We start from the raw sequence: 20,708 nt of genomic DNA, 5'->3' as shown, positions 1-20,708 counted from the left end.
AATAAGACAGGGAAGGAAAAGTGGAGTGGATGGGGAGGAAGGAGAGAAAATCTCTTATCCAGAATGGTGGCTGGGATTCATCCAGAGCCGGCAGAAGTGGATATATCATCTGGGTCTCTCTGGCCCAGACTGGTCAGGAACTCTATGAGAATCAGAAAGATGAAGGCTTGAGGCCCCAGGAGATGGAAGGGACAGCAGTCATGATGGTGAAACTTGCTCAAGTATCCAAACTTTTCCCCCAAAGTTTCTCTCTCTCTGTGTACCCCCTCCTTTAAAAAAAAACCCAACCCTCCGCCCCCGCCCAAACAAAAACACCCCAAAAGGGAGTAAGGGGTGGAATAGTCCATTCCCTCATTATTTTGTCCACCAATTAGGTCTAATTTCTGACACATCAATTTTGGTTAATTGATTTCCGGTTCTGCACTGTTCTTGTTTACCAGGCATGATCTTAACACAGTCCTTGAGTTATAGCAAGGTCTTTTTTTTTGGACTAATTCAGTCTCTCTTTTTATACCTTTTCCCATAGGCTGTTGTGACATTTTATGAACTCACCTCACCTTTTACAGTTCAGCTCACAATTAGGTAAATTTGTAGGCCCAATTATCACAACATCCCTGACTTGTAAACTGATTTTCTATCAAATCCGAGTATTTGTCAATCACATTCACAGAACATTTAGACTTTGGGTGTATGTGCAGATTCACAAGTTGCTATCTACTGTACTTGCAAAACCATAGTATAATTTGGTCCTACTGATAGGCTCTCACACTTTCACAGGCATATCATTTCAGAATTAAGAACATAAGAAAGTTAAGTTAACAGTCATATGGTTAAGCACTTACTTGAAGACAGCAATCAGCAGATTTACCAGTAGAATGTTTGCTACCAGAAGGTAACAAGCCATGATAGCAGGAGTGAGCCAGGCCCCAGGTATGCATGGAGGGAGACGTTTACCATCCTCATCATAAAGATTATCCCCACAAGGAGCTGAAGAGACAATTGAAGGTTTATTTTTCAGTGTTTGCCTGACATTGAAAACACTGATCATATTTATGTAAAGATCAGATCTCCATAAAATTTGCTAGGACAAATATAGATGTTAAGAGTTTATTTCCAGTAGAATTAAATGGAGTTTCCAGTTACACCATGTAAATGCAAAGCAACCTCCCATCATAGTGAATAGTTACTCCAGATTTAGAGTGATGTAACTGAGATTAGAATTTGACCTTTAGGACATTTGGATTTTTTTTTCAATAGCAAAACTGGATCTAGAAAGAGATCTCATACATCTAAGCACATGTAAATCTTTTGATATTAGAATTAATAAAGATCCACTTAAAAGTGGCGAATGAAGCTAACATGGGGAAATCTGAAGTTGCTGGAGGGTGAGGAGACTAGGGCTATGTACACACTACAGCTTAAGTTATGTGGCTCAGGGGTGTGAATATGCCATCCCCCCAAGTGACGTAAATTACACCAACCTAAGCGCCGGTGTGGACAGGGCTATGTTGGTGGGAGAGCTTCTCCAGCTGACATAGCTACCACTGTCTGCAGGGCTGGAGTAATTAGGTGAATGGGAGAGCTCTTTCCTGTTCGTTTAGAGCATGTGCACTAGCAGCACCACAGCTGCGCCGCTGTAAGCTCTGTCGTGTAGCCACAGCCTAGATATTTAAGCTTCCTCCCTCCCAGAGCTCCTAGTTAGACCAAGTTCTTTGTCAATGGCAAAACTCCTATTGCGTTAAACAGTGCAGGATCAGAAGTATTCCTCATTTAAGAGGAATTTAAAACAATACAAGGACTAAAAAACTAATATCAGAGGCAAACAAGTGGTGAGACACTTGTTTAACAGGGGCCTGAATTTCAGTGGATTGGCACTAAGTTCTGAAAATCAGGGTTGTTTCAGATGTCTCCAGTCAGGCACCCAAAGTCACTAGTTGCGTTTGAAGATATTGGCCCATGAACCATGTTTGAAAAGTAAGGGCTTGTCTACACTCTAGGGTAATGTGCTCTACTGGGCTGTGATTTCTAAATCGCACTAATGTGCTGTGCATGAATTGGTCTGTATAGACCCTACCAGTGTGCACTAAAGGCTGCCCCCGTGCACGTTTAACTGCTAGAAACAGTACTATGTTAAAGGGCATGCCAGCAGGTCTCCACGAACCAATTCATATGTAACTAGTTAGTGTGCTTTAGAAATCACAGCCCTGTAGAGTGCATTATGCCACCGTTTAGAGAAGCCCTAAGTTTGTTCTTTAAAATATAGTTCCAGTTCATTTGGCTTCAAACATGGGGCTTGATTCTGCAAACACTTATCATTAGATGGCATGCTTAACCAACGGCAAGTACTCTCCCACTGAAATCTTATAATTGACACTACGCCCAGCAGAAATTTGTTGCAAGATCTGGTTTGCCAGCATAAACCAATTTATTTTAAAAGTGTTTACAAAAAAACAAACAAACTTTTTCAACCTCTTTTGAAGATCATTTTTTAAAAGTGATTTGAAATCAGCTTGGTCCTGTCTATGCTAACCTGAAAACACATATTAAACCTGGGTTAGCCAGAACCATATTTAAGCAAAGTTCAAACTTGGTTTCCAAACATGGTACGAAGTTCTACACTAGTCTTGTATTTCTGGTTATCATGTGGAAACTGGACATGGAAAGTCAAGTATCTCTCAGAAAACACACAGATTGTCCAACTAGCTTTTTAAAAAGTTAATGTAGAATTTGAATAATCAAAGGAAATTAAATTCTCTCTGTGCCACAACTCACATAATATCATAAAAAAGGATTGTTGTGGTAGTAACTCAATAGAATGAGCAACAACATTGGCGCTTGATTGCAAATCAAGAAAGTAGAACCCAATCAGTTCTTTTTATTTAAAAAAAGATTCCCTGCTTCTTCGATACTTGAAATCGATTCAGTAGAAAGACAAAAAATTGACACCTGAATTTTGTCAGAACATTAAAATTAAAATACCAATATCCAGGGAAAAAACTAATGAACACATTTAACTAAATGAAATAATCAGTTCTCCACATAGACTTACGATTAATTTCCATGGCATAGACTACACAGCAATTTGAAAGCAAAAAAGGGAAAGAAAACAACAGAATAATAGGGGGAGAAAAAGAAAACAAATGATTGACAATACAGTATCTGGTTTGCTGCCAAGAAAAGATAAGCAACTTAAATATCAGAACAGTAGGGACATATGCTTAGAAACAATGGCTTTGTTAGAGTTACAGTACATTCTGCAATTTCCTTTTCACTTTGTCTTCCCCAAAGGCTACACGTGGCAGCAAATTCATGACGGTAAAAATAAATCACAAAATGCTGCTGGCAGATGATCATTTAAATATACAAGATATTTCAGTAAACACAATTGAGAGTCACCACAAACATAAACAACACGAAGTTACCACACAAAATTAATCTTAGGTGTTATGGAAACAAACTTCCTCCTGTTTCCTGGAAGCAGAGTCCTGGCACTGACTTTCTTGGCTTCTGCCTTTCCCATTATCATTTTATATTAAAACGATCAATAGCTATGATATTGACATATTATTACAATATCTAATATCATTAAAGTCTAATTTGGTTATCATTATAGGTACTGGCATGCCTGTCCTCAAAAAGTTGTAAGCAGGGTCACCCTACTATTTATAGGAAGACAGAGAGGCCCTCCTGCTGCTTATGAACTTGATCCTACTAAGTATTAGGTGCTTCTGATTTCATGCTCATGTGGATCTTCTACATTGGAGCACTGGAGTGTATTTCATCCTTAGGGCAAAATCCTGGCTCCCTTGAAGTCAATGGCAAAACTCCTTTTGACTTCAATGATACCAGGGTTTTATCTTTGATGTACAATTGTGACAAAGGAAAGTGGCATAGCAATGCATTTTATTGAACTATTGAGATAGACATTTATGATGATACTTTCCCATAAATCATTTACACCTCAGGGTATTGGCAAAAGGACGTCAAGTATCTGACATACTTGTTGGACTGCCTACCGTAGTCATACCCAGGTGAATTGTTAAGTGGCGCTTACCTACAATCATAGAAAGATTAGATTGAAACCTATTGTCTTTGAAGCAGAATGCTGTTTAGAAAGTAGGAGCCTATGGGCTTGTCTACACAGGAAAGTTATACTTGTATCAGATAATGTGTGAATTTTAAACCCATATAATTAAACTGGTATAACTTCCCATGTGGACATTCTTATTCCAGTGTAAGACTGCCTTTTTCCAGTTTAGCTTGTGTGACTTTGGAAGCAGTTTAAGTTAAGATGAATAAAACTACTCTTTTTCTGAAGTAGGAGTGTTCACATGGAGAGTTATATCAGAATAACTACATCGGTTTGACTATACCAGTATAACTATACTAGTATAACCAGAGAAATCTCTTGTGTAGATAAGCCCCATATAACCTACCTTCTGTTAGGCCAGGGGTTCCCCGGATGGTCTTTCACCTTGCTGAGGTAGGATTTTCTGAGTTCTTGGCTAGCTACATTTCCCCACAATAGGAGTTTATGGTGTATAGTTGGGGTACAATTGAGAATGAAGATCAGAGCTGTGACAGTGTGCATGTAAAGCAAGATACAGAGACAGAGAGAGCTGCTGCTGGCTACAGGTGCAGAGAACAGCCTGTGTTTTGACTGACTTTTGAGAAAACAGACCTGTTTACTTGAGACTTTGATGTTACTTTTACTATTTGTGTTCATGGTGAACAGGAATTTGTTGTACATACTATGAACCACATAAACTGCAGGAATATCCTCAGTCTCCGCTTTAGTCATTTCCTCCCAACAGGAGAATCAACGCATTTGAGACTTATCCAGACACATGGAAGCTGAGGCATCATGTAATATGTAACTGGGTTGACCCAATTATTTCCAAGAACAATTTTACATATTGTAAGTTACAATAATATGATAATTTATGGGGGAAAGGAAGAAGATAAGAGTGTTTCAGCGTCCTAACTAAACAAAACAGCACTACCACAATGTAACTTCAGGACCAGGTTAATGGCACAACCCCTATAGCCATTTCCTCCCTCCCATGCACTAGGGAGTTCTGACCATTAATGATTAGACCATATAAGCCCTTGTATAAGGGGAAAATATTGAAGGTTAACAATTACAAAATAATGTAAAATGTAAGGATCTCATTACAACACATAATCAAAGGAATCCAGAGTTAAGGCAGAAACTTTATTCCAAATTAAGTTAACTCTGCTGTTATGCTGAAGGTAAGCCTATACCTCCAAAAAGCAGCGGATCTTACTAACGGCCATGTTTTGTTCTCAGACAGAGGGGCAAGGGGCTCCTAGTGAGTTCAAGGTGGCCAAAGCAAGGGTGGAGGAGGAGGATATATCTGGAAATCGTTTTCTCTCTTTTCGCCTTGATTTTATTCCCCACTCCTACTTAACACTATTCATCCTGACCAAAAACTAACTAGAATTACTGTTTGGATTGCAGCATTCTTAACATCAGTGTGTTGCTGAGCCATGAAACCAGAGCAAAGGGCCACTTTGGTCATTACATTTTGTAAGCCGTGCAAAGAGGATTTTCACATTTAAAATTATTTTTATTAGAAATTATTATTAGCCCTGTTTCTTGCTCCCTCCATCTCATTCCTGTGTTAACTGTTGCAGGACGAATTCCTGCACATGGCCACCCCTCCCCCCTCCCCATCCATTCGGGCTAACAGTCAACCCACGACCTGACCTTATTAGGGCGTAACCATGGAATCGGCTGCACCTTTGGCTCCCACGTCATATATGAGGAATGTAACTGACCATGGGAGACGAAACTCCCCAGCAACCAGGAAAACTGCAAGTGTCCCCGGCCAATCCAGTGCTGGCACGAAGCCCATATCCCATCCCTTGGCCAATCAGTTAACCCTTCATGGCCCATTTAGTTCATAAAGAGGGGTCTTTCCCAAGCCCCCGCTGAGAGCCTCATCGCAACCAGCCTGATCATCTGGTCCCGACTCTCCCGCTCCCATGTGTCCGTCCCGTCCCCCTCCCTCCCCCCCCGAGTGCGAAACGTCTTTTTGCCAGCCGAAAACAAATAATGCTGTGGATTCTAGTCTGTGTGGTGAGGAGTTAACTATCAGTCTGTATTTTACAGCTACGTTGTCTGTTTAACTGCCCGTTTGTGTCTTGCAGTTAACTGTCTGTGTGAAATCGCTGTGTGTCTGTGTAAAATCCTTCTGTCTTGCAGTTAACTGCCTCTGTGCCTTGCAGTTAACCATCTGTGTAACCTCTTTCTGTGTCCACCAATTAACTAATCATCTGTGTAGCACAGTGGTAAGTGTCCCTGTGTGCTATGTGGGAGACCAGGGTTTGATTCCCGGGCAGGGAACCACTGTCTGTTTAATATTAGTTTAGGTCTTTATAGTTAGTTGCCTGTTTAATACTTTCTTATATCAATTTATGTTTTGTGCTTAATTGTTTTTATATCCTTTTATATTAGTCTATATTTCATAGTTAATTGTTTGTTTAGATGAGTATAACTAGTTAAAAATCTATATTACTCCTGTTTTTATAATAAAACTCATTTATTCCCTAACTGACTCATTATTGACTCTGGGGGATCACTAACCTGTCGGAACATTAACAACAAGCGTCTGCATTCCCAGTTGATGATACTGCAGCTTTTCTTCCAGCTGGCAGGGCTCATGTTTTGATAAACACTACCCTGCCCCCAGAAATGGAGGGAGACAGGACCTTTGTGATATATCCAGACTGTCTTGCCAAAAGACTCGTTTCAAAAGTTAATCATCACTTAAAATACTCTAGGGACATGTGTTCTAAACCTGGGGGTGATAAGCAGTAGGCAGGGGTTGTGACCACCCTGCCCTTCACATATTGCAAAAGGAAAGAGGCTCTAGTACTGAACAAGTTGAGAACCCCTGCTCTAGAGCACGTACAGGCCTATGGCTCAATAATGTCAGGGAAGAACATGTTTAAGTCTCGTTGAAGTCAACAGGGTTTCAGCGTGAATTTAGAAGTTAAGCTTGTGCTTAAGTGCTTTCCTGAATCAGAGTCTGGTGATGAACCAGGTTCAGCAGTAACTCAAGGATTATCTCTTCTTGAACCATCTGAGGAAGTGGAGCATCTCCGAGGTGATATTCTTAACAACCTCCAAGACTGGGGAGTGTTTCAGACTGCATCACTCTCAACAGTAACTGAATTAGAACATATGCTGACAGGTACATGGTTCCAATTGTACTCTGCTAGGGAGAAGAAAATGATGTTTGGAAGTCCGGAATCTGCCACAAAAACCAACCAAAGACAAACACACTAATTCCAAATTAAAAACAATCATTTTCATTAATTTGGATCTGATCATCTGCCTCAGAAACAGGAAACAGAATCTTACTATGAATTCTACTCTTACGGTCTATCTGGTCTGCAAACACCTCTCCATAGATCATCCAGTATGGCATATAGAAGATGTTGCGGGCTAATCTCCAAGAGGGCTCCTCATCTGGGTGCAGGATAGCTTGGCGGGCTACTCCAAAACTCATCAGAACCACAAGCATGATGACCACAAAGTACAGCATGTCAATCATCTGGACAGAGGGATCATACAAAGCGTTTTGTCATAATCAAGGTTAACATACATGAAAGAATGTGTGCATTTGAGTGTGTGCAGAAAAACCACCAAGAAAAAGACTCATGAGAATAAAATGTTTTCCCAAAACTAGTTGCTTCCCTGATACTATTGTGCTATTACAAATGCTGCTCATGATCTGAAAACATATAAAGTACAGAAAAACATACCCGAGATCCATTTAAACTTGTTACATGTTTTATGACTAAAAGGACTATCAGACCATATGGCTTTACAGACAAGATTCCCACTGCATCAGAAACACTCTACTCTGCCCTGCCAACAGACCTCTCCTCAAGCCAGCATAACTGGCTACAGTGTTAACTGTTAGCTTAGAGGGCATTCCTGTGCCCTGGCAATCTCTTGCTGCTGTAATGTGCCCTTGAGCTGAAGACAGTCAGTTTAAGTCAGAGCAGTCTTCAGTGTCCTTAAAGCCACCTTTGCAACATCTCTCCTGAGTAAGACTGGATGCTTCTCAGTCATAGTGGAGGTTCTGGGCCTTTGTCCTTTTCTATTCCTTGTATGATATGATGTATGTACATTTAGGGTGCCATGGAAATGTATAACAATAACAATGACAGTAATTGCAAATAAATAACATTCCTATTTTCAAAAAAAGAAAGCAGAATGTGCATCTTCAGATAAGCGCTTGGGCCAGTGACAAAAGTATGTATTTCAACTTTTCCCAGCCATGCTTTCCCTGAGCACATAGGTAGTGAAATGTTGGACAGTGGCTCTTGTTAAAATTCTGCCACTGACTTGAAGGGAAGAATGCGATGACTTCTCTGCTGCTGCTGGTGCTTTCCCTCTCTGTATGCTGCTAAGTCACCCCTGCCCGAGAGGCTCACATGTAAACACTTCTGAAGAGCAACATTTTGGCCTTTGGAATGCACCACATTGCACCAAGTGAAAGTGCATTTTAATCTCTAAGTGCAAATTCAGGGCCTCATCCCTCTCAAATTGAATGTTCCCTTGTATCATCAATATACTCAATATATTTTTTTGGAACAGAGGGCAAAATTTTCATAGCTACCTCAGCAATCTAGGAGCTTAAGACCCAAAATACATAGTTCCAGCAAAGTTCATCTTAACAGAAGTCTGTGTTGTAGTTTCACTTCCTTCCTTAGTTACATTTATATTCATTTAAATGGGAAATCAAGTGGACTCCCCAGACATCCCTAATATACTGGATTTATTACAGGCTAAGCAGGCTATGGGAACCTATTGTTATAATATCGACAGCACAAAGTTCCAAAAATATTAGCTTCCATTAACTGGAAGGTGGTTTAATACCATGCTTTGAGAGAGGGAAACCAGTTTGGCTCTGATATTAAGAACCACTAGCTCTGGGCAACCACAATTCTAACTGAAGTCAATGGGAGTTGAAGATCTAAAAGGGTCTCTGAGAATCAGACCTAAGCTTATAAATTTTAAACCCCACTTTTCTGAAGGGGAATAACCTAAAATACCCTCACATGGTCAAATTATTCACTCAGATTCACACTGATATTAAGTAGACTATTCTGAAGAGACTGCAATAGGACAGGAAGCAGGGTGTTAAAGATACAGGGTATTGAAATAGTTAAAGAAATATTCTGTCACTTGAATTAAGGTTATTATTAGTGTATCGAAAAATCTCTGTGGGAGTATGTAATTCATGAGTCAGAATTAAGAGCCTTGTTCTGCAGTCCTTATTCACAGACCAACTCAGATGAGTAACAGTTGCAGGATTGGCATCTAGAACAGGAAATGATTTTACTTTCCCAAATCTGCTTTCTTACATACTTTAAGATGTACTCACCATTTTTCCAATCATCATGACATAGGGTCCCAAATACTTGTTCACACCAAAGATATCCAGTACTCGAATGTACCAGAAAATGATATCCACACAGTAGATTACTCTTCCATAACCCATGTAAGGCTGGTTCTGTAGGCGAAGAATTGCTCCAATTATAAATACTGAAATAGCCACCATATCGGTGATATTCCAGTATTCCTGCAGCCAGACTTTTACTTTCTGGCTCAGCTTGCCTGGCTCTGACATCAGAATCTGAAAGCAAAAGGAAACAAATCCTGAAGAAAATCTTTAGGGTGCATTTCTAAAATAATGGTGAGACAGAGGGCAGTCTGACAGGTGTAATGGTTTTCAGCAGGACTACTTGTGTGGTAAGCAGGATTTGCCCCTGCAGCAGAACGCATTGCTGCTTACAGACTCTATTTAATTTTTCTAGTTTGACCCAACTTTCTTTAAACTGTAGGATTTCATCATTTTCACTTAATTCACCAGGTGAGACCCATTAACATTTTGTCCACATTTATGTCCACATCAAAATTATATGAGGAGTTTATTTTGGGGATATGGTGGGTGGGGAAACATACTGTGAGGGAACTACAGCGGGGTGAGTTGTTTTAGCAGTGGACTTTTTGTGCTATGCTATCAATCTGTAAGGGCTGAGATGATAAAGAGTTAAATATTACTGCTAATTTACATATAAAACACCTTCCTCCCCCCAACCTCTTGATCATACATCATAACTGATCAATGCAACATACACTAATAGGACATAACATGAGGCTGTTTATGGGTTATATCCTCATGCCCTCCCAGGGAAATACATGTAAGAAAGAGGCATTGAATTCAGGAAACTGCAAATTTGACCTAATGGAATTTTTGACTGATCTTTTGCTCAGACAGGAGAGATTCTGAGAGCCATGGAGTGGGCAGTAGTTGAAGTCCCTCATCAATTATGTGGATTGGGAGGAGCTGCAGGGAAGGGAATCGCCTGTCGCATGCCTGTCTACACTACTCCTCCAGCACCTGTCACCATTATTTATAAATGGCAAGTTCTTCCCCATGATTATGTAAAATAGCAGTTATTGGTGTGCTTAGCATTACCTCTCTTACTTTCTCTAGAGCCAGAGTCACAATATAGGAGATGACAATCCATTCCTGGAGTGAAGGCCAGCGGTCCATCCGCACCAAGATTATATAATTGAACAACATTAAGTAAGCCAGGTATGATATCTGGAAAAAAGAATCCTTTATGTGCATGGACTCCAGGCGTTAGTTTGCAAGGCTATTACACAGTGACTGCTTTGTCCATGGCAGCATAGACAGCACTACGTTAATTGGAAGTCTTCCAAAATTTGTGCACAAAGTCATTTCCACCAAGTTTAAAGTACAGAACATAAATGTATATCAGCAGAAACATACCTAAATATTCAGGTCCAAATGTTCATAATTGTCCACTAACTTTGGTGAGCTTCTAGTCTGACTTCCTGTAAAACACGGGCCATACAACTTCCCCAAAATAATTCCTGGAGCAGAGCTTTTAGGAAAGCATCCAATCTTGATTTCAAAATGGCTAGTGATGGAAACTCTTGGTAAATTGCCACCATGACCCTTGGTAAATTGTTCCAATGGTTAATTACTCTCTCTGTTAAAAAATTACACCTTGTTTCCAGTCTGAATTTGTCTAGATTCAACTTGCAGTCATTGGATCATGTTATACCTCTGTCTGCTAGACTGAAGAAACCATTGTTAAATATTTGTTCCCCATGTAGGTACTTACCAATTGCAATCAAATCACCCTTTGACCTCCTCCTGATGCTAGGGCCTGATTTGCAAAACATACCGGGTGCTCACAGCTTTAATAAAAGTCAAATGGGGAAATAATGGCCACAGGTGCCGCAAGCTGGAAATCCAGAATGAGTAGAGACCTTTGAACTTTTTGGTATTTAAAAAAATTAGATTCAATAAAGCAGCATAGAAAATGGAAAAATGATTAAAAAGATTTTAACTATATCTCCTTAAGTTTTAAAGGGATTTAGACCATGTGTGATGAGAATTTTGTTACGTTCTCAGATACAACGATGCTAGGAGCAGGATAAATTCATAAGAGAAACAGATACCTACACTAATGTGTATTTTGTTTATACCCATTCTTTAAAGTAGATATCAAGGTGATATCCCATTATTTTGTCTTAAGTGAATGTAGATACAGATAAGCTTCAGCCGTCTGTTAAATTACAGCATCGCTAAAGCTGCTTTCGGTACACAGGCCTTCTCAGTCTAAACTGTGAAAATTGTGCTGCCAGCCCTTGGATGTTTGAGGCAACTGCAGTTTGTATGATCTTTCCAGAACTGCCAGGATTTCCAGTCAATTGTCCTCTTTCTCCTGACTGGATTTTAGTACTGAAGGCCTGGATTTGGCTGACCAGGAGAAAATAAGTTTTTTTTCATTTCTGAAAGAGAGAACAGTGTGAATCCCAGGCTGCACCTGCAGGGCATATTGTACAGTTCAAGCAGCTGGAGTGATGAAAGCTGCTGTAGAATTTAGGATTCAGTTATAGGAGCCTCATCCAAAGCCCAGTAAAGTCAATGGAAAGATTCCCATTGATTCCAGCAGGCTTGGGATCTGGCCCTTAATGCTTGTAGCTATTTTTAGTCAGTTTCATAAATACCTATGAAAAACATGTTAAGTATTTTTCTTTGTGAAATAAACTGGAATTTTGTTTTTAAAGTATTAATATAGTTAGCAGCAAGAGATCAGTGTAGTGAGCTGTGATTACAATGTCCTATAACCAGAAACCTAGTAGCCAAGATTTATTAATTTTCCTAACCTATTGTTTAAAGACCGTGTATGTGATATAGACATAGCTGTATCTGTGTCTTAGGAAATTATATCTTTTATACAGGCTGTGTAGGAAGGTTAAGGTCAGTAACGTGGGTACCAGATATTTTCTGATACATAGTACTCTAATTCCAGTAAAGAATGAAAAGTGAGCAGCATTTAGATTGCGTTTGTCACTTATGTACTTAGAAAATGTAATAGCACGTCTAAGTTATGTGTTGATCTGTGCTTCTGGTTAGGGTGTGTATGCATAAACATAGATATCAAACAAGGAAATGGAGAGCATTTATGTAAATAAAGACTAACAATGGCTTTAGCATAGAAATAAAACATGACTAAGGTCCAATCTATACTACAAATTGTAACTTTTCACAAGCAGGTTAGAGGATGGCTGCATTGTAACTTGATTTCTTGACATGGTTGTATTTGTAGCCCACACAGGGCATTAAAGAAGGAATCTACATCCAGATTTTGATCTCATTCATACTCATGTAAATCAACAATAATTACACTCAAGTCAATGGACTTACATCAGTATAAAACCACTGTATGTGAGAGAAGAATCAGGGACCAGAGCCTTGTGGAAATGAAAAGAAGCAATTATAAATGGACTAGGATCAGGCAGGAATAGCATTCAAAGTGCAATATGCATTGGCCGTGGATTGTGACAATACACACAAACAGTGCTGCATTGCTATTTAATACTGCTCTTTCTTCAATGTGATATTCTGCAGGAACTTTATATACTATAAATAAAATAGACTATCATTATCTCTTCATTCTGTCCACTCATTTCTTTCCTAATAGAGTAAATCCTTCCTTGAGGAGTGCGCTTGGAAATTTCATGGAAGTCAATATTTATATTATTTTTACTTTTCCATTTGAATCCTTGATGTTACATAAATGTAACAAATTGTTCATCATCAGAAGTCAAGATGACATACTCACTGTGTAAAACCAGAACTTTACAATAGGTGCATTATAGAATTCATAGATTTTTTTTCCAATTGGAAGGCTCCGTTGCTTTTTGTTTCCATTCTCTTCATCTCCTTTTCGGGAGCCGGTATCAGCATTTGCATCCTGGAAGACAGAAATTGGCTTCTTGTCACCAATATAATGTCACCTAGAGGAAATTCTTTCAGTCATGATGCTCAATCATCTGGTAGCTACACAAAGCTTCCTTCTGAATAATAAGACTTTATTCTCTAATTACCCGGTTCCACTGCTCTTTGAAAAATATAAGGCCAGGTTATCAGCTGCTGTAAATTGGCATACCTCCACTGACCTCAGTATGGCTACATCAATTTACACTGGCTGAGAATTTGGCCCACATACTCTCAGTACTCTGATATACAGGAACTTCTGTTCTGACACAGGCAGGTGGCATGGAAAATTTGCAGATTTCAATTTTAAGTGGCCAATGGCATTATTGTAGACAATTCTGAATATCAAGTATACTGGAGAAGTTAATAACATTCTGATAAGGTGTAGCACTGACCACATTTTCCTCCTCTTTTTCTTTGCCATCTTCATTTTCTCTTGATGTCTGATAAGAAAAATCATCAGATGTGCGAAACTCTAGGAACAGGATGGTGGGTGGGAAGATAATCCCCATTATAACCTGTGCAAGAAAAGAAGTATTAATTCAATGCATCATTGATTACGTCATTAGATTTTTTTTAAACAAAATTATTTCTTTTGTTGCAGTAATCTCTCTGAATAACATTCAACATACAGGAAGCTACTGAAGTAATTAGTATGTACAAAGCACCAGTATTACACATGGCATAAAGAGATGTAAGATATAACATGGAGCTTGCTCTGGAAGACTTATCTCTGTAGTTACATTGCAATAAAACTGATGAAGACATCAGAAGGCAAAAGTGTTGTAGCACAGAGTTTAACAGCTAAATTCTGTGAAACAATATACAGCAGAATGGTGAGGGGAGCAGGTTCTTACCAAAGCTTATCAATCACATTCTGATATGAAACAGGCGGGTTCTCAGAAGGGTTCTGAAAGAATAAAGGGGCGAAGCTTGGCAGACGACAACTGGGAGAGCTTTGTAAGTATGAGAGACGGCATGAAAGAAGGCACATAAAAAGAGTTAGAGAAGGAGATAAAAGGTGTAGTGAGGGGAAGAAATGAGAATAGGAGGTTTGGTTGACATAAGGTGAGGAGGATAAAACTGGAAGGTTAGGAATGGTTGAATTTTGCATGGAAGAGAAAGGGAAGTCAGTGAACAGATTTAAGAAAAGGGTGATGTGATCTGAAAGGTGGGAGGATCATGAGATTTGACTCAAGATTTTGAGTCATTTAAGTGGGAGAGACCTGGGAAAGTGGAGAGTAAGAGAGTTGACAATGAAACAGGTCAAGGAGAGAGAAAAATGGAGAGTGGATCAGGAGTTTTGGCAGGAGAAGTAGGAAAACAGATGGATTTTGTAGAAGTTATAGTGGGAAAATGAACTGGATTTGGTGATGACCTGGAATAATGAGAGATGGGTTGGGAATGACACCAAAGGTGACTGGCCTACACGTGGAAGGCAGTGATTACATTAAATGATGAGAGAAGGATTTCACCTAATCATAGACCAGAAAATCACAAGCAACATCAAAACACTCCTCAGTGTGTGCATTATATGTCTCTCCTTTCCACGCAGGCCACTCTCCTAACATGATTCACTCTTAGCACTTATTCACTCTTTGAACCTACTCTTGAACGACCACCTGAGCCCAATCAATGGAAAAACAGAGAAATCAGCAGAACAAGTATTCAAGTCCTCAAAACAAGAGAAGATTGTTTTTAAATAATGTGTTTCCCCCCATAATTCTACTCTATACTATTCTACATAGGTTCTTATACCACCATCTTCACCGTAGTATCTGAACTCCTTTTAGTACTGCATTAAGAGCTGTGACTAGCATCTGTCACATGTGGTTTGTTTTCTCTCTTGCCTTTCATTGTATGACCCTCACCACAGTAATATTTGAGCATGATTAATTTCTTTTGGCTTGTTATGTAATATAACTAATTTTCATGGCTGGGGTATAAACTTAAAATGAACAGCTTTTGTCATTATCAAATGCTTTGGCTTTGCTTCCAGATTTAAAGCATACTAAGCCTTTTATTGCCTTCTACACCCCTCTGCCATGGGAATGCTGTCCCTTAAGCATTCTGAGGTTGGAAGCCAAAAAAATTAGCTTCATAACAGAAATACTTTTAAAGCACTCCTCTAATTAGGGGGCTGAACAGCTAATATGAATAAATATACTAAATATGATACAATGCTATGTGCCATAGTTGTACCTTCAATAACAATGTCAAGGAAATTACTGCGATTGCGTAGAAGAAATACCTTAAGGCCTGGGTTTTTCCGCATGCGTAGTCGCCCCATCCACATGTCTGTTAATAACATCTGGCTGCAGGTGTGAGCTATGAAGTCCCTGTGTTTAGCTGCCACAGCAAGTTTTAAACATGTGGAGTTACTCCAGTTTTTCAGTTCATAGGTCAGTAATTTCATGGCAACCTGTTCATCATGTTTATAGGATTGATCTAACAACTCAACAGCCAGCTGGCCAAAGTCTCTAGAGAAAAGGAGACACACAAAAATAATCTGATAAACTTTGCTTAAAAATTATAGTGTTCCCTTATATTTGATTGTAAACTCTTTGGGCTGGGACTGTGTTTTCCCATTTGTTTTGCACAGCATCAGGCACAACTGTGTCTCAATCATGATTTGTGGTAGCATGCAAAAGCTCCACACAAATAAATATAAATGATAATTAACTAATGTAGGTGCTTAAGTAAGAAACTATTGATTAAAAATGTCATTATTGCTTTGAAATTTTTTATCCTTTGATTAAGGCACTATAGAAGTTGTAACTGTCATTTTGTAAACTTCCAACATTCTAAGGACAGTTAAAATAAAGTCAATTACATTTGAAAGTTTTGAAGAAATGTTTAAAACTAAAAAAGTAATGAGGCACAGAGACTAACAAAAAAGAAGTAGAGTGCATGTAATTTCCATTCCCTTCAAACTTTTTCTTATTTTTAATCACATTTCTTCCAACATGTCAACTTCTTTCACAGCTTCTGTGAGACTGTTTGTAATAATACTTAGTAGACAAAAATTTCCTCTTTAGAGAACTCATCTACATCAGTTAATCCTGACCTAGTAAGGTAAGCTAATTGTGTTTTATAAAGGAAAAAACTGGGGTGGAGAGGTTAAGCAATTTTCCTAAGGCCATAGAGGGACTCCAAGCTGTGATAAGAACTCAACCTGTACCCCAGTCTTGTCCTTATATCCTCAGACTTCAACTTTTTTTGTATATGATCAGTAAAATGGGTCAAACAATCATCCCTGTGACCCACCATCTTAAAAATTAACTGCAATTGCTCAAAAATTAACTTCTGAGGAGTCCATAGGCCCCATATCTAGAAATTAGCCATGCACTACATTCCAGTTAACTAACTTTGAGTTGTTGTCCAAATCCTGAGAGATGTCATCCACCAGTTCACTTTCTGAAGACTCATGGGCCATGGATTTGTACAGTTTACATGCCACAAGTGCCTTGGCCATGGTCTCCTCCCCTCGCTGCCAAAGAAACAGTGCCATCTTCTGCCTTTTCATCAACACTGCCCATACCATGAGTTCATGGAATGGGTACTGAAAGCGGCTGACTTCTGGGTCATCTACATCAATATCTATCTCTTCCTCCTTTTTCTTCTTCTTTTTCTTCTTCCCTTTGGTTGGAGGCTCATCATCCTAAAGGAAAACAAAACAAAATTCTTGCCACTGAATTCTGAAAGCTATTGTGACACATATTCCATGCACAAAAATAGATGTTGAGATGACTATTGGCATTTCCAAAGGAAATGGTGAACTTCCCATTGACAAGCAGCCTACATTCCTGAATTACATAATGTTTTGTAGTTTAATTCCTGATTTGTTTCGACAAAGAATGCCAATAATAATGAAATAATACCTTATCAACAGATCATGCACTTGGTTAGCACCTCTAGGTTAATATTTTGGCCATAGAACCATTACTTGCATGCTTCATTATGAGTCACTAGTGTTCTATAAATACAGTACAACTCTATTATATTAAAGTCTTCATGTTACACAGACCAGCTATAATATAGGTGGAGTTGTGCTGCATATGTAGTCGCACTGGTTGCTTTGCAGTGAACTGAAACAACTTAGGACTTTTCTTAGTGAAGCTGACAGTTAATAGAAGAAGTTTCCACTCCAGTCTCTAATTTGATATGCTCTACATCTATTCCTGCAGAATAATGCTTCATATCAGTCATAAAAAGCAATGTTTAGATCAACATGCAGATGAAGAGAAGGAAAAACAGGCAAAGAGAAAGGGCAGGTAGACTGAGTCCTTAAGAACAGTGTTAAGATACTAAAGGGAATGTTCACCTTTCAATAAGGAATCTCCTCGTATGTATGCAGTACAAACTGAAGGTATAACTATTCCATTTCCTAAAAGCATAAGGAGGATAGGTTATTACTACCGGAACCAACATGGAAGTAACTGAAAGGAGATACAGACAATGGAGCAGGATCCTAAAGGGAGAAAAGCCACGATTGGGAAAATTAGGGTTTAAACAATGTGGGAAGAATACTGCATATATAGATAGAGTTAGTGATAATTTTTAGGGCTTGTTTCCACTATCAGAGAGGGAGTGCGAGTAGTGGTGATAAACATTTTATAAAATCAATTCAGAGTGACTTGCATGTGAATAAGACCACATATCAGAGCTCAATTCCTTGGTATATAAATGAGACCACATCTCTTCAAGTCCTGTCTCCACTCATCTGTAATCTGAGCACTTTGCCCTGAAGATGCTAGAAAATATGAAGTAGATGTGAGAGGTAATTAAGTTTCATTTACACTTCTTCTATACAGGGAAAAGCTGCATATCTGCTTTGGAAAACATAGGCCTTTGTAGGTATATATTTTACAACTGATTTTAGCTTGGACATAAAACTGTATTCACACAGTGATAATACAAGCTTACTTATATACTTCATAAACAAAGGTCCCTAACCTTTTCACGTACCAAGTATCTAACTGGTATGTTCTAAGGTATCTTTTAGAAATGTTTAGCTCTGTCTTCAGATCAGATACTAAGCTTTTCCAAAATTGGATGGAATCTGAATCAGGGTTCTGGTTTGGGCTCATGGGAGAGACAGGCCCCAGGTACAACATTTGGATCCAAATCTCAACTTCCCTGAATTTCTAGGGTGGTTGGGACAGGGCTCCTACCTGGGGTTCTGGTTCAGGTCCATCTCATCTCTGTGCTGTTTACTACAGAACAGTGCTGATATGCTCTGAAATAATCAGCTATGTTTTACAATGGAAGAAAATAACTAACATACCATAAAACCTTGCTTTTTCTGTCAAGTTAAATATTTCCCCCTCTGAGCTAGCTAAGGCTAGGTCTACGCTACGCCTACATGGTAGCATGTAAGTATAGACACTGCAGGCACAGCTAGCACAGTCATAAATAGCATTGTAGATGTGAGATATGGCTTAGGTGAGAAGAGTAGAGTGCCCTACACACCTTAACCCCCAGGGTATATACCATACACAGCTCACTACTTGACCAAACTGTGCACATCTTGCTGCCTCTCCCTTGCGAGAGCCTTTCCTTTCCACTGCCGAAGACTTTCATTGCAGTGTATAGCTACACACCACAGCGATCAGTGTGGACACAGCCTGCCTTTCAATGCGGTGTGTGACTACATGAGTAGTGCCTGTACTCTACATGCTGCTGTAGGTGTAGTGATAGCTTAAATCTTTCATGCGTAAAGTGTAATTTAAATATAAAGAGGATTTGACCACAAATTACTCAGCTGAAGTATTCTCTCTCATCACTATGTTATCTGCGTTCACATCTAAAATGGTTTTATCGACAACATTTTCCAACACGTGTGTGTAATTACATAGGACTGCTAGAAACTGTTTGAGGATTATGTGTACAAATGTCTATGAATAACTCAAGACCTTAAATATAAAGCAGGTTGCTGGTGTTTCAAACGTAGTCTATAAAATAGAAGATCACAGCCAGATACAATTTATATTAAACCAGCATAAAACCGAGAAAGCTCAGAATGATGCAGAAAGGTGTTTTTCCTAGTTATATGGAAAAAAAATCCAACTTACCTCCATTCCTAAAAGTTTAAGAGCTTTTGGCTGCATATTTAAAAGAAAAAAAAAAAATCTAGTTAGATGGAGGGGAAAATGCAAAAAGGTGAAAGTGCCAAAGAAAGTAATCTTTTCATTTGCATAGATAGGAACATTACCTGGCTAATACCTCTAACTATATTTGGTTGAAGAGATAAAACCAAGTTTCTCATCCTGCCTCTAAAGGAAATAATCCTTTAATTCTGATACAAAAAGACCACTTTTGAATTAAAAAAAAAATTTAATCAGAGGCAGCTATGAGAAATAAGCCCTTGTCATGTAACCACAAAGCAGGTCAGATTTCAAAACTTTAATTATTATTAGTATTATTTATTATTTGTAATATCATAGCCTCAGTCATGGACCCCATTGTGTTAGGTGCTGTACAAAAGAGCTTACTATCTCAGTGACAGGTTGAAGCCACTCATAGAAAACAAAGGTGAAACCTATTTTCAAGTTTGTTACTATCATATTTCCCTTAAGAAATGAGAATCTTTGTTCTATTACATTTTCTTAAAATGACTCCTCTTTATGTTCCATTCACTTCATGAACAATGCTATATTCTGGAAAGAGAACAGTTTGTTTTGGGTAATAAGCCCTAAGCGTGGAAGCAATCTTTTACAGGATTGCTAGTCAATATTTGCAAAGCTGTTCCTCTTCTGAGGTGGCTCCTTTGGCTTACCGTGATTATTACAATTACTTGCTCACTGAGTTGTAGTTTATCCTGGTTTTTGTTCTATGTAACTGTTTTATGCAGTTACAGCATCTTTGGGAAGTCATACTCACAAATTAAAACTAGGTCTGGATAAACCTACCAAGAAGTGTGAAAAGTGCACACCTGCACATATTGTCTTTGTCTTTGTTCTTCAGCTCAGGATATTTTGCACTATCCTGATCTTCACTCCACAGGCTATTAAATGAAGATCAAGTCAAATCCTAAAGCATCTGCTCTGAACTGGACAAACAATGGTTGACAAGACTGAAGAAGTGGGGAATTAGTTATTTTGATTATCAGCACTATGGGGAAATACAGCATTAACTCAGTCTTACCCTCTTTGGTCCAAATAAATTATTATAAAGGGTCCGAAAACTTTTTCGAGTATAGTTGCAGCGATAAGCTCCACCCATAAGATATTCAAGTACAAGACCAATATCTATGAGGCTGATATGATAATCGGGTGGAAGATTTCCCTACAAAATACAAAGTGTGTTTTCAGCATATAAAACAACAATAAAGCATATATAGAG

General features: G+C 38.8%; 1 protein-coding gene across 1 annotated transcript in view; it reads right to left on the bottom strand.

Annotated features, from left to right (window-relative positions):
* Nucleotides 1-20,708, bottom strand: part of TRPM1 (transient receptor potential cation channel subfamily M member 1) — a 36,166-nt gene that overhangs the window by 6,325 nt on the left and 9,133 nt on the right. Inside the window, exons 5-13 of the mRNA XM_067534691.1 lie at nucleotides 20,511-20,651; nucleotides 19,439-19,468; nucleotides 16,733-17,025; nucleotides 15,616-15,844; nucleotides 13,760-13,882; nucleotides 13,210-13,341; nucleotides 9,426-9,677; nucleotides 7,409-7,583; nucleotides 843-987 (exon numbers count right to left, since the gene is read on the bottom strand). Of these exons, the coding sequence (XP_067390792.1) occupies nucleotides 843-987; nucleotides 7,409-7,583; nucleotides 9,426-9,677; nucleotides 13,210-13,341; nucleotides 13,760-13,882; nucleotides 15,616-15,844; nucleotides 16,733-17,025; nucleotides 19,439-19,468; nucleotides 20,511-20,651 (1,520 nt within the window). The remainder of the gene's footprint in view (nucleotides 1-842; nucleotides 988-7,408; nucleotides 7,584-9,425; nucleotides 9,678-13,209; nucleotides 13,342-13,759; nucleotides 13,883-15,615; nucleotides 15,845-16,732; nucleotides 17,026-19,438; nucleotides 19,469-20,510; nucleotides 20,652-20,708) is intronic.

This window comes from Emydura macquarii, unplaced genomic scaffold, assembly GCF_026122565.2.
Source record: "Emydura macquarii macquarii isolate MOO-44397 ecotype Brisbane River unplaced genomic scaffold, CSIRO-AGI_Emac_v2 contig_3451, whole genome shotgun sequence".
NCBI classification, from domain to species: Eukaryota; Metazoa; Chordata; order Testudines; family Chelidae; genus Emydura; species Emydura macquarii.
Note: the sequence above shows the minus strand (reverse complement) of the source record. Positions and strands in the feature narration are given on the sequence as shown.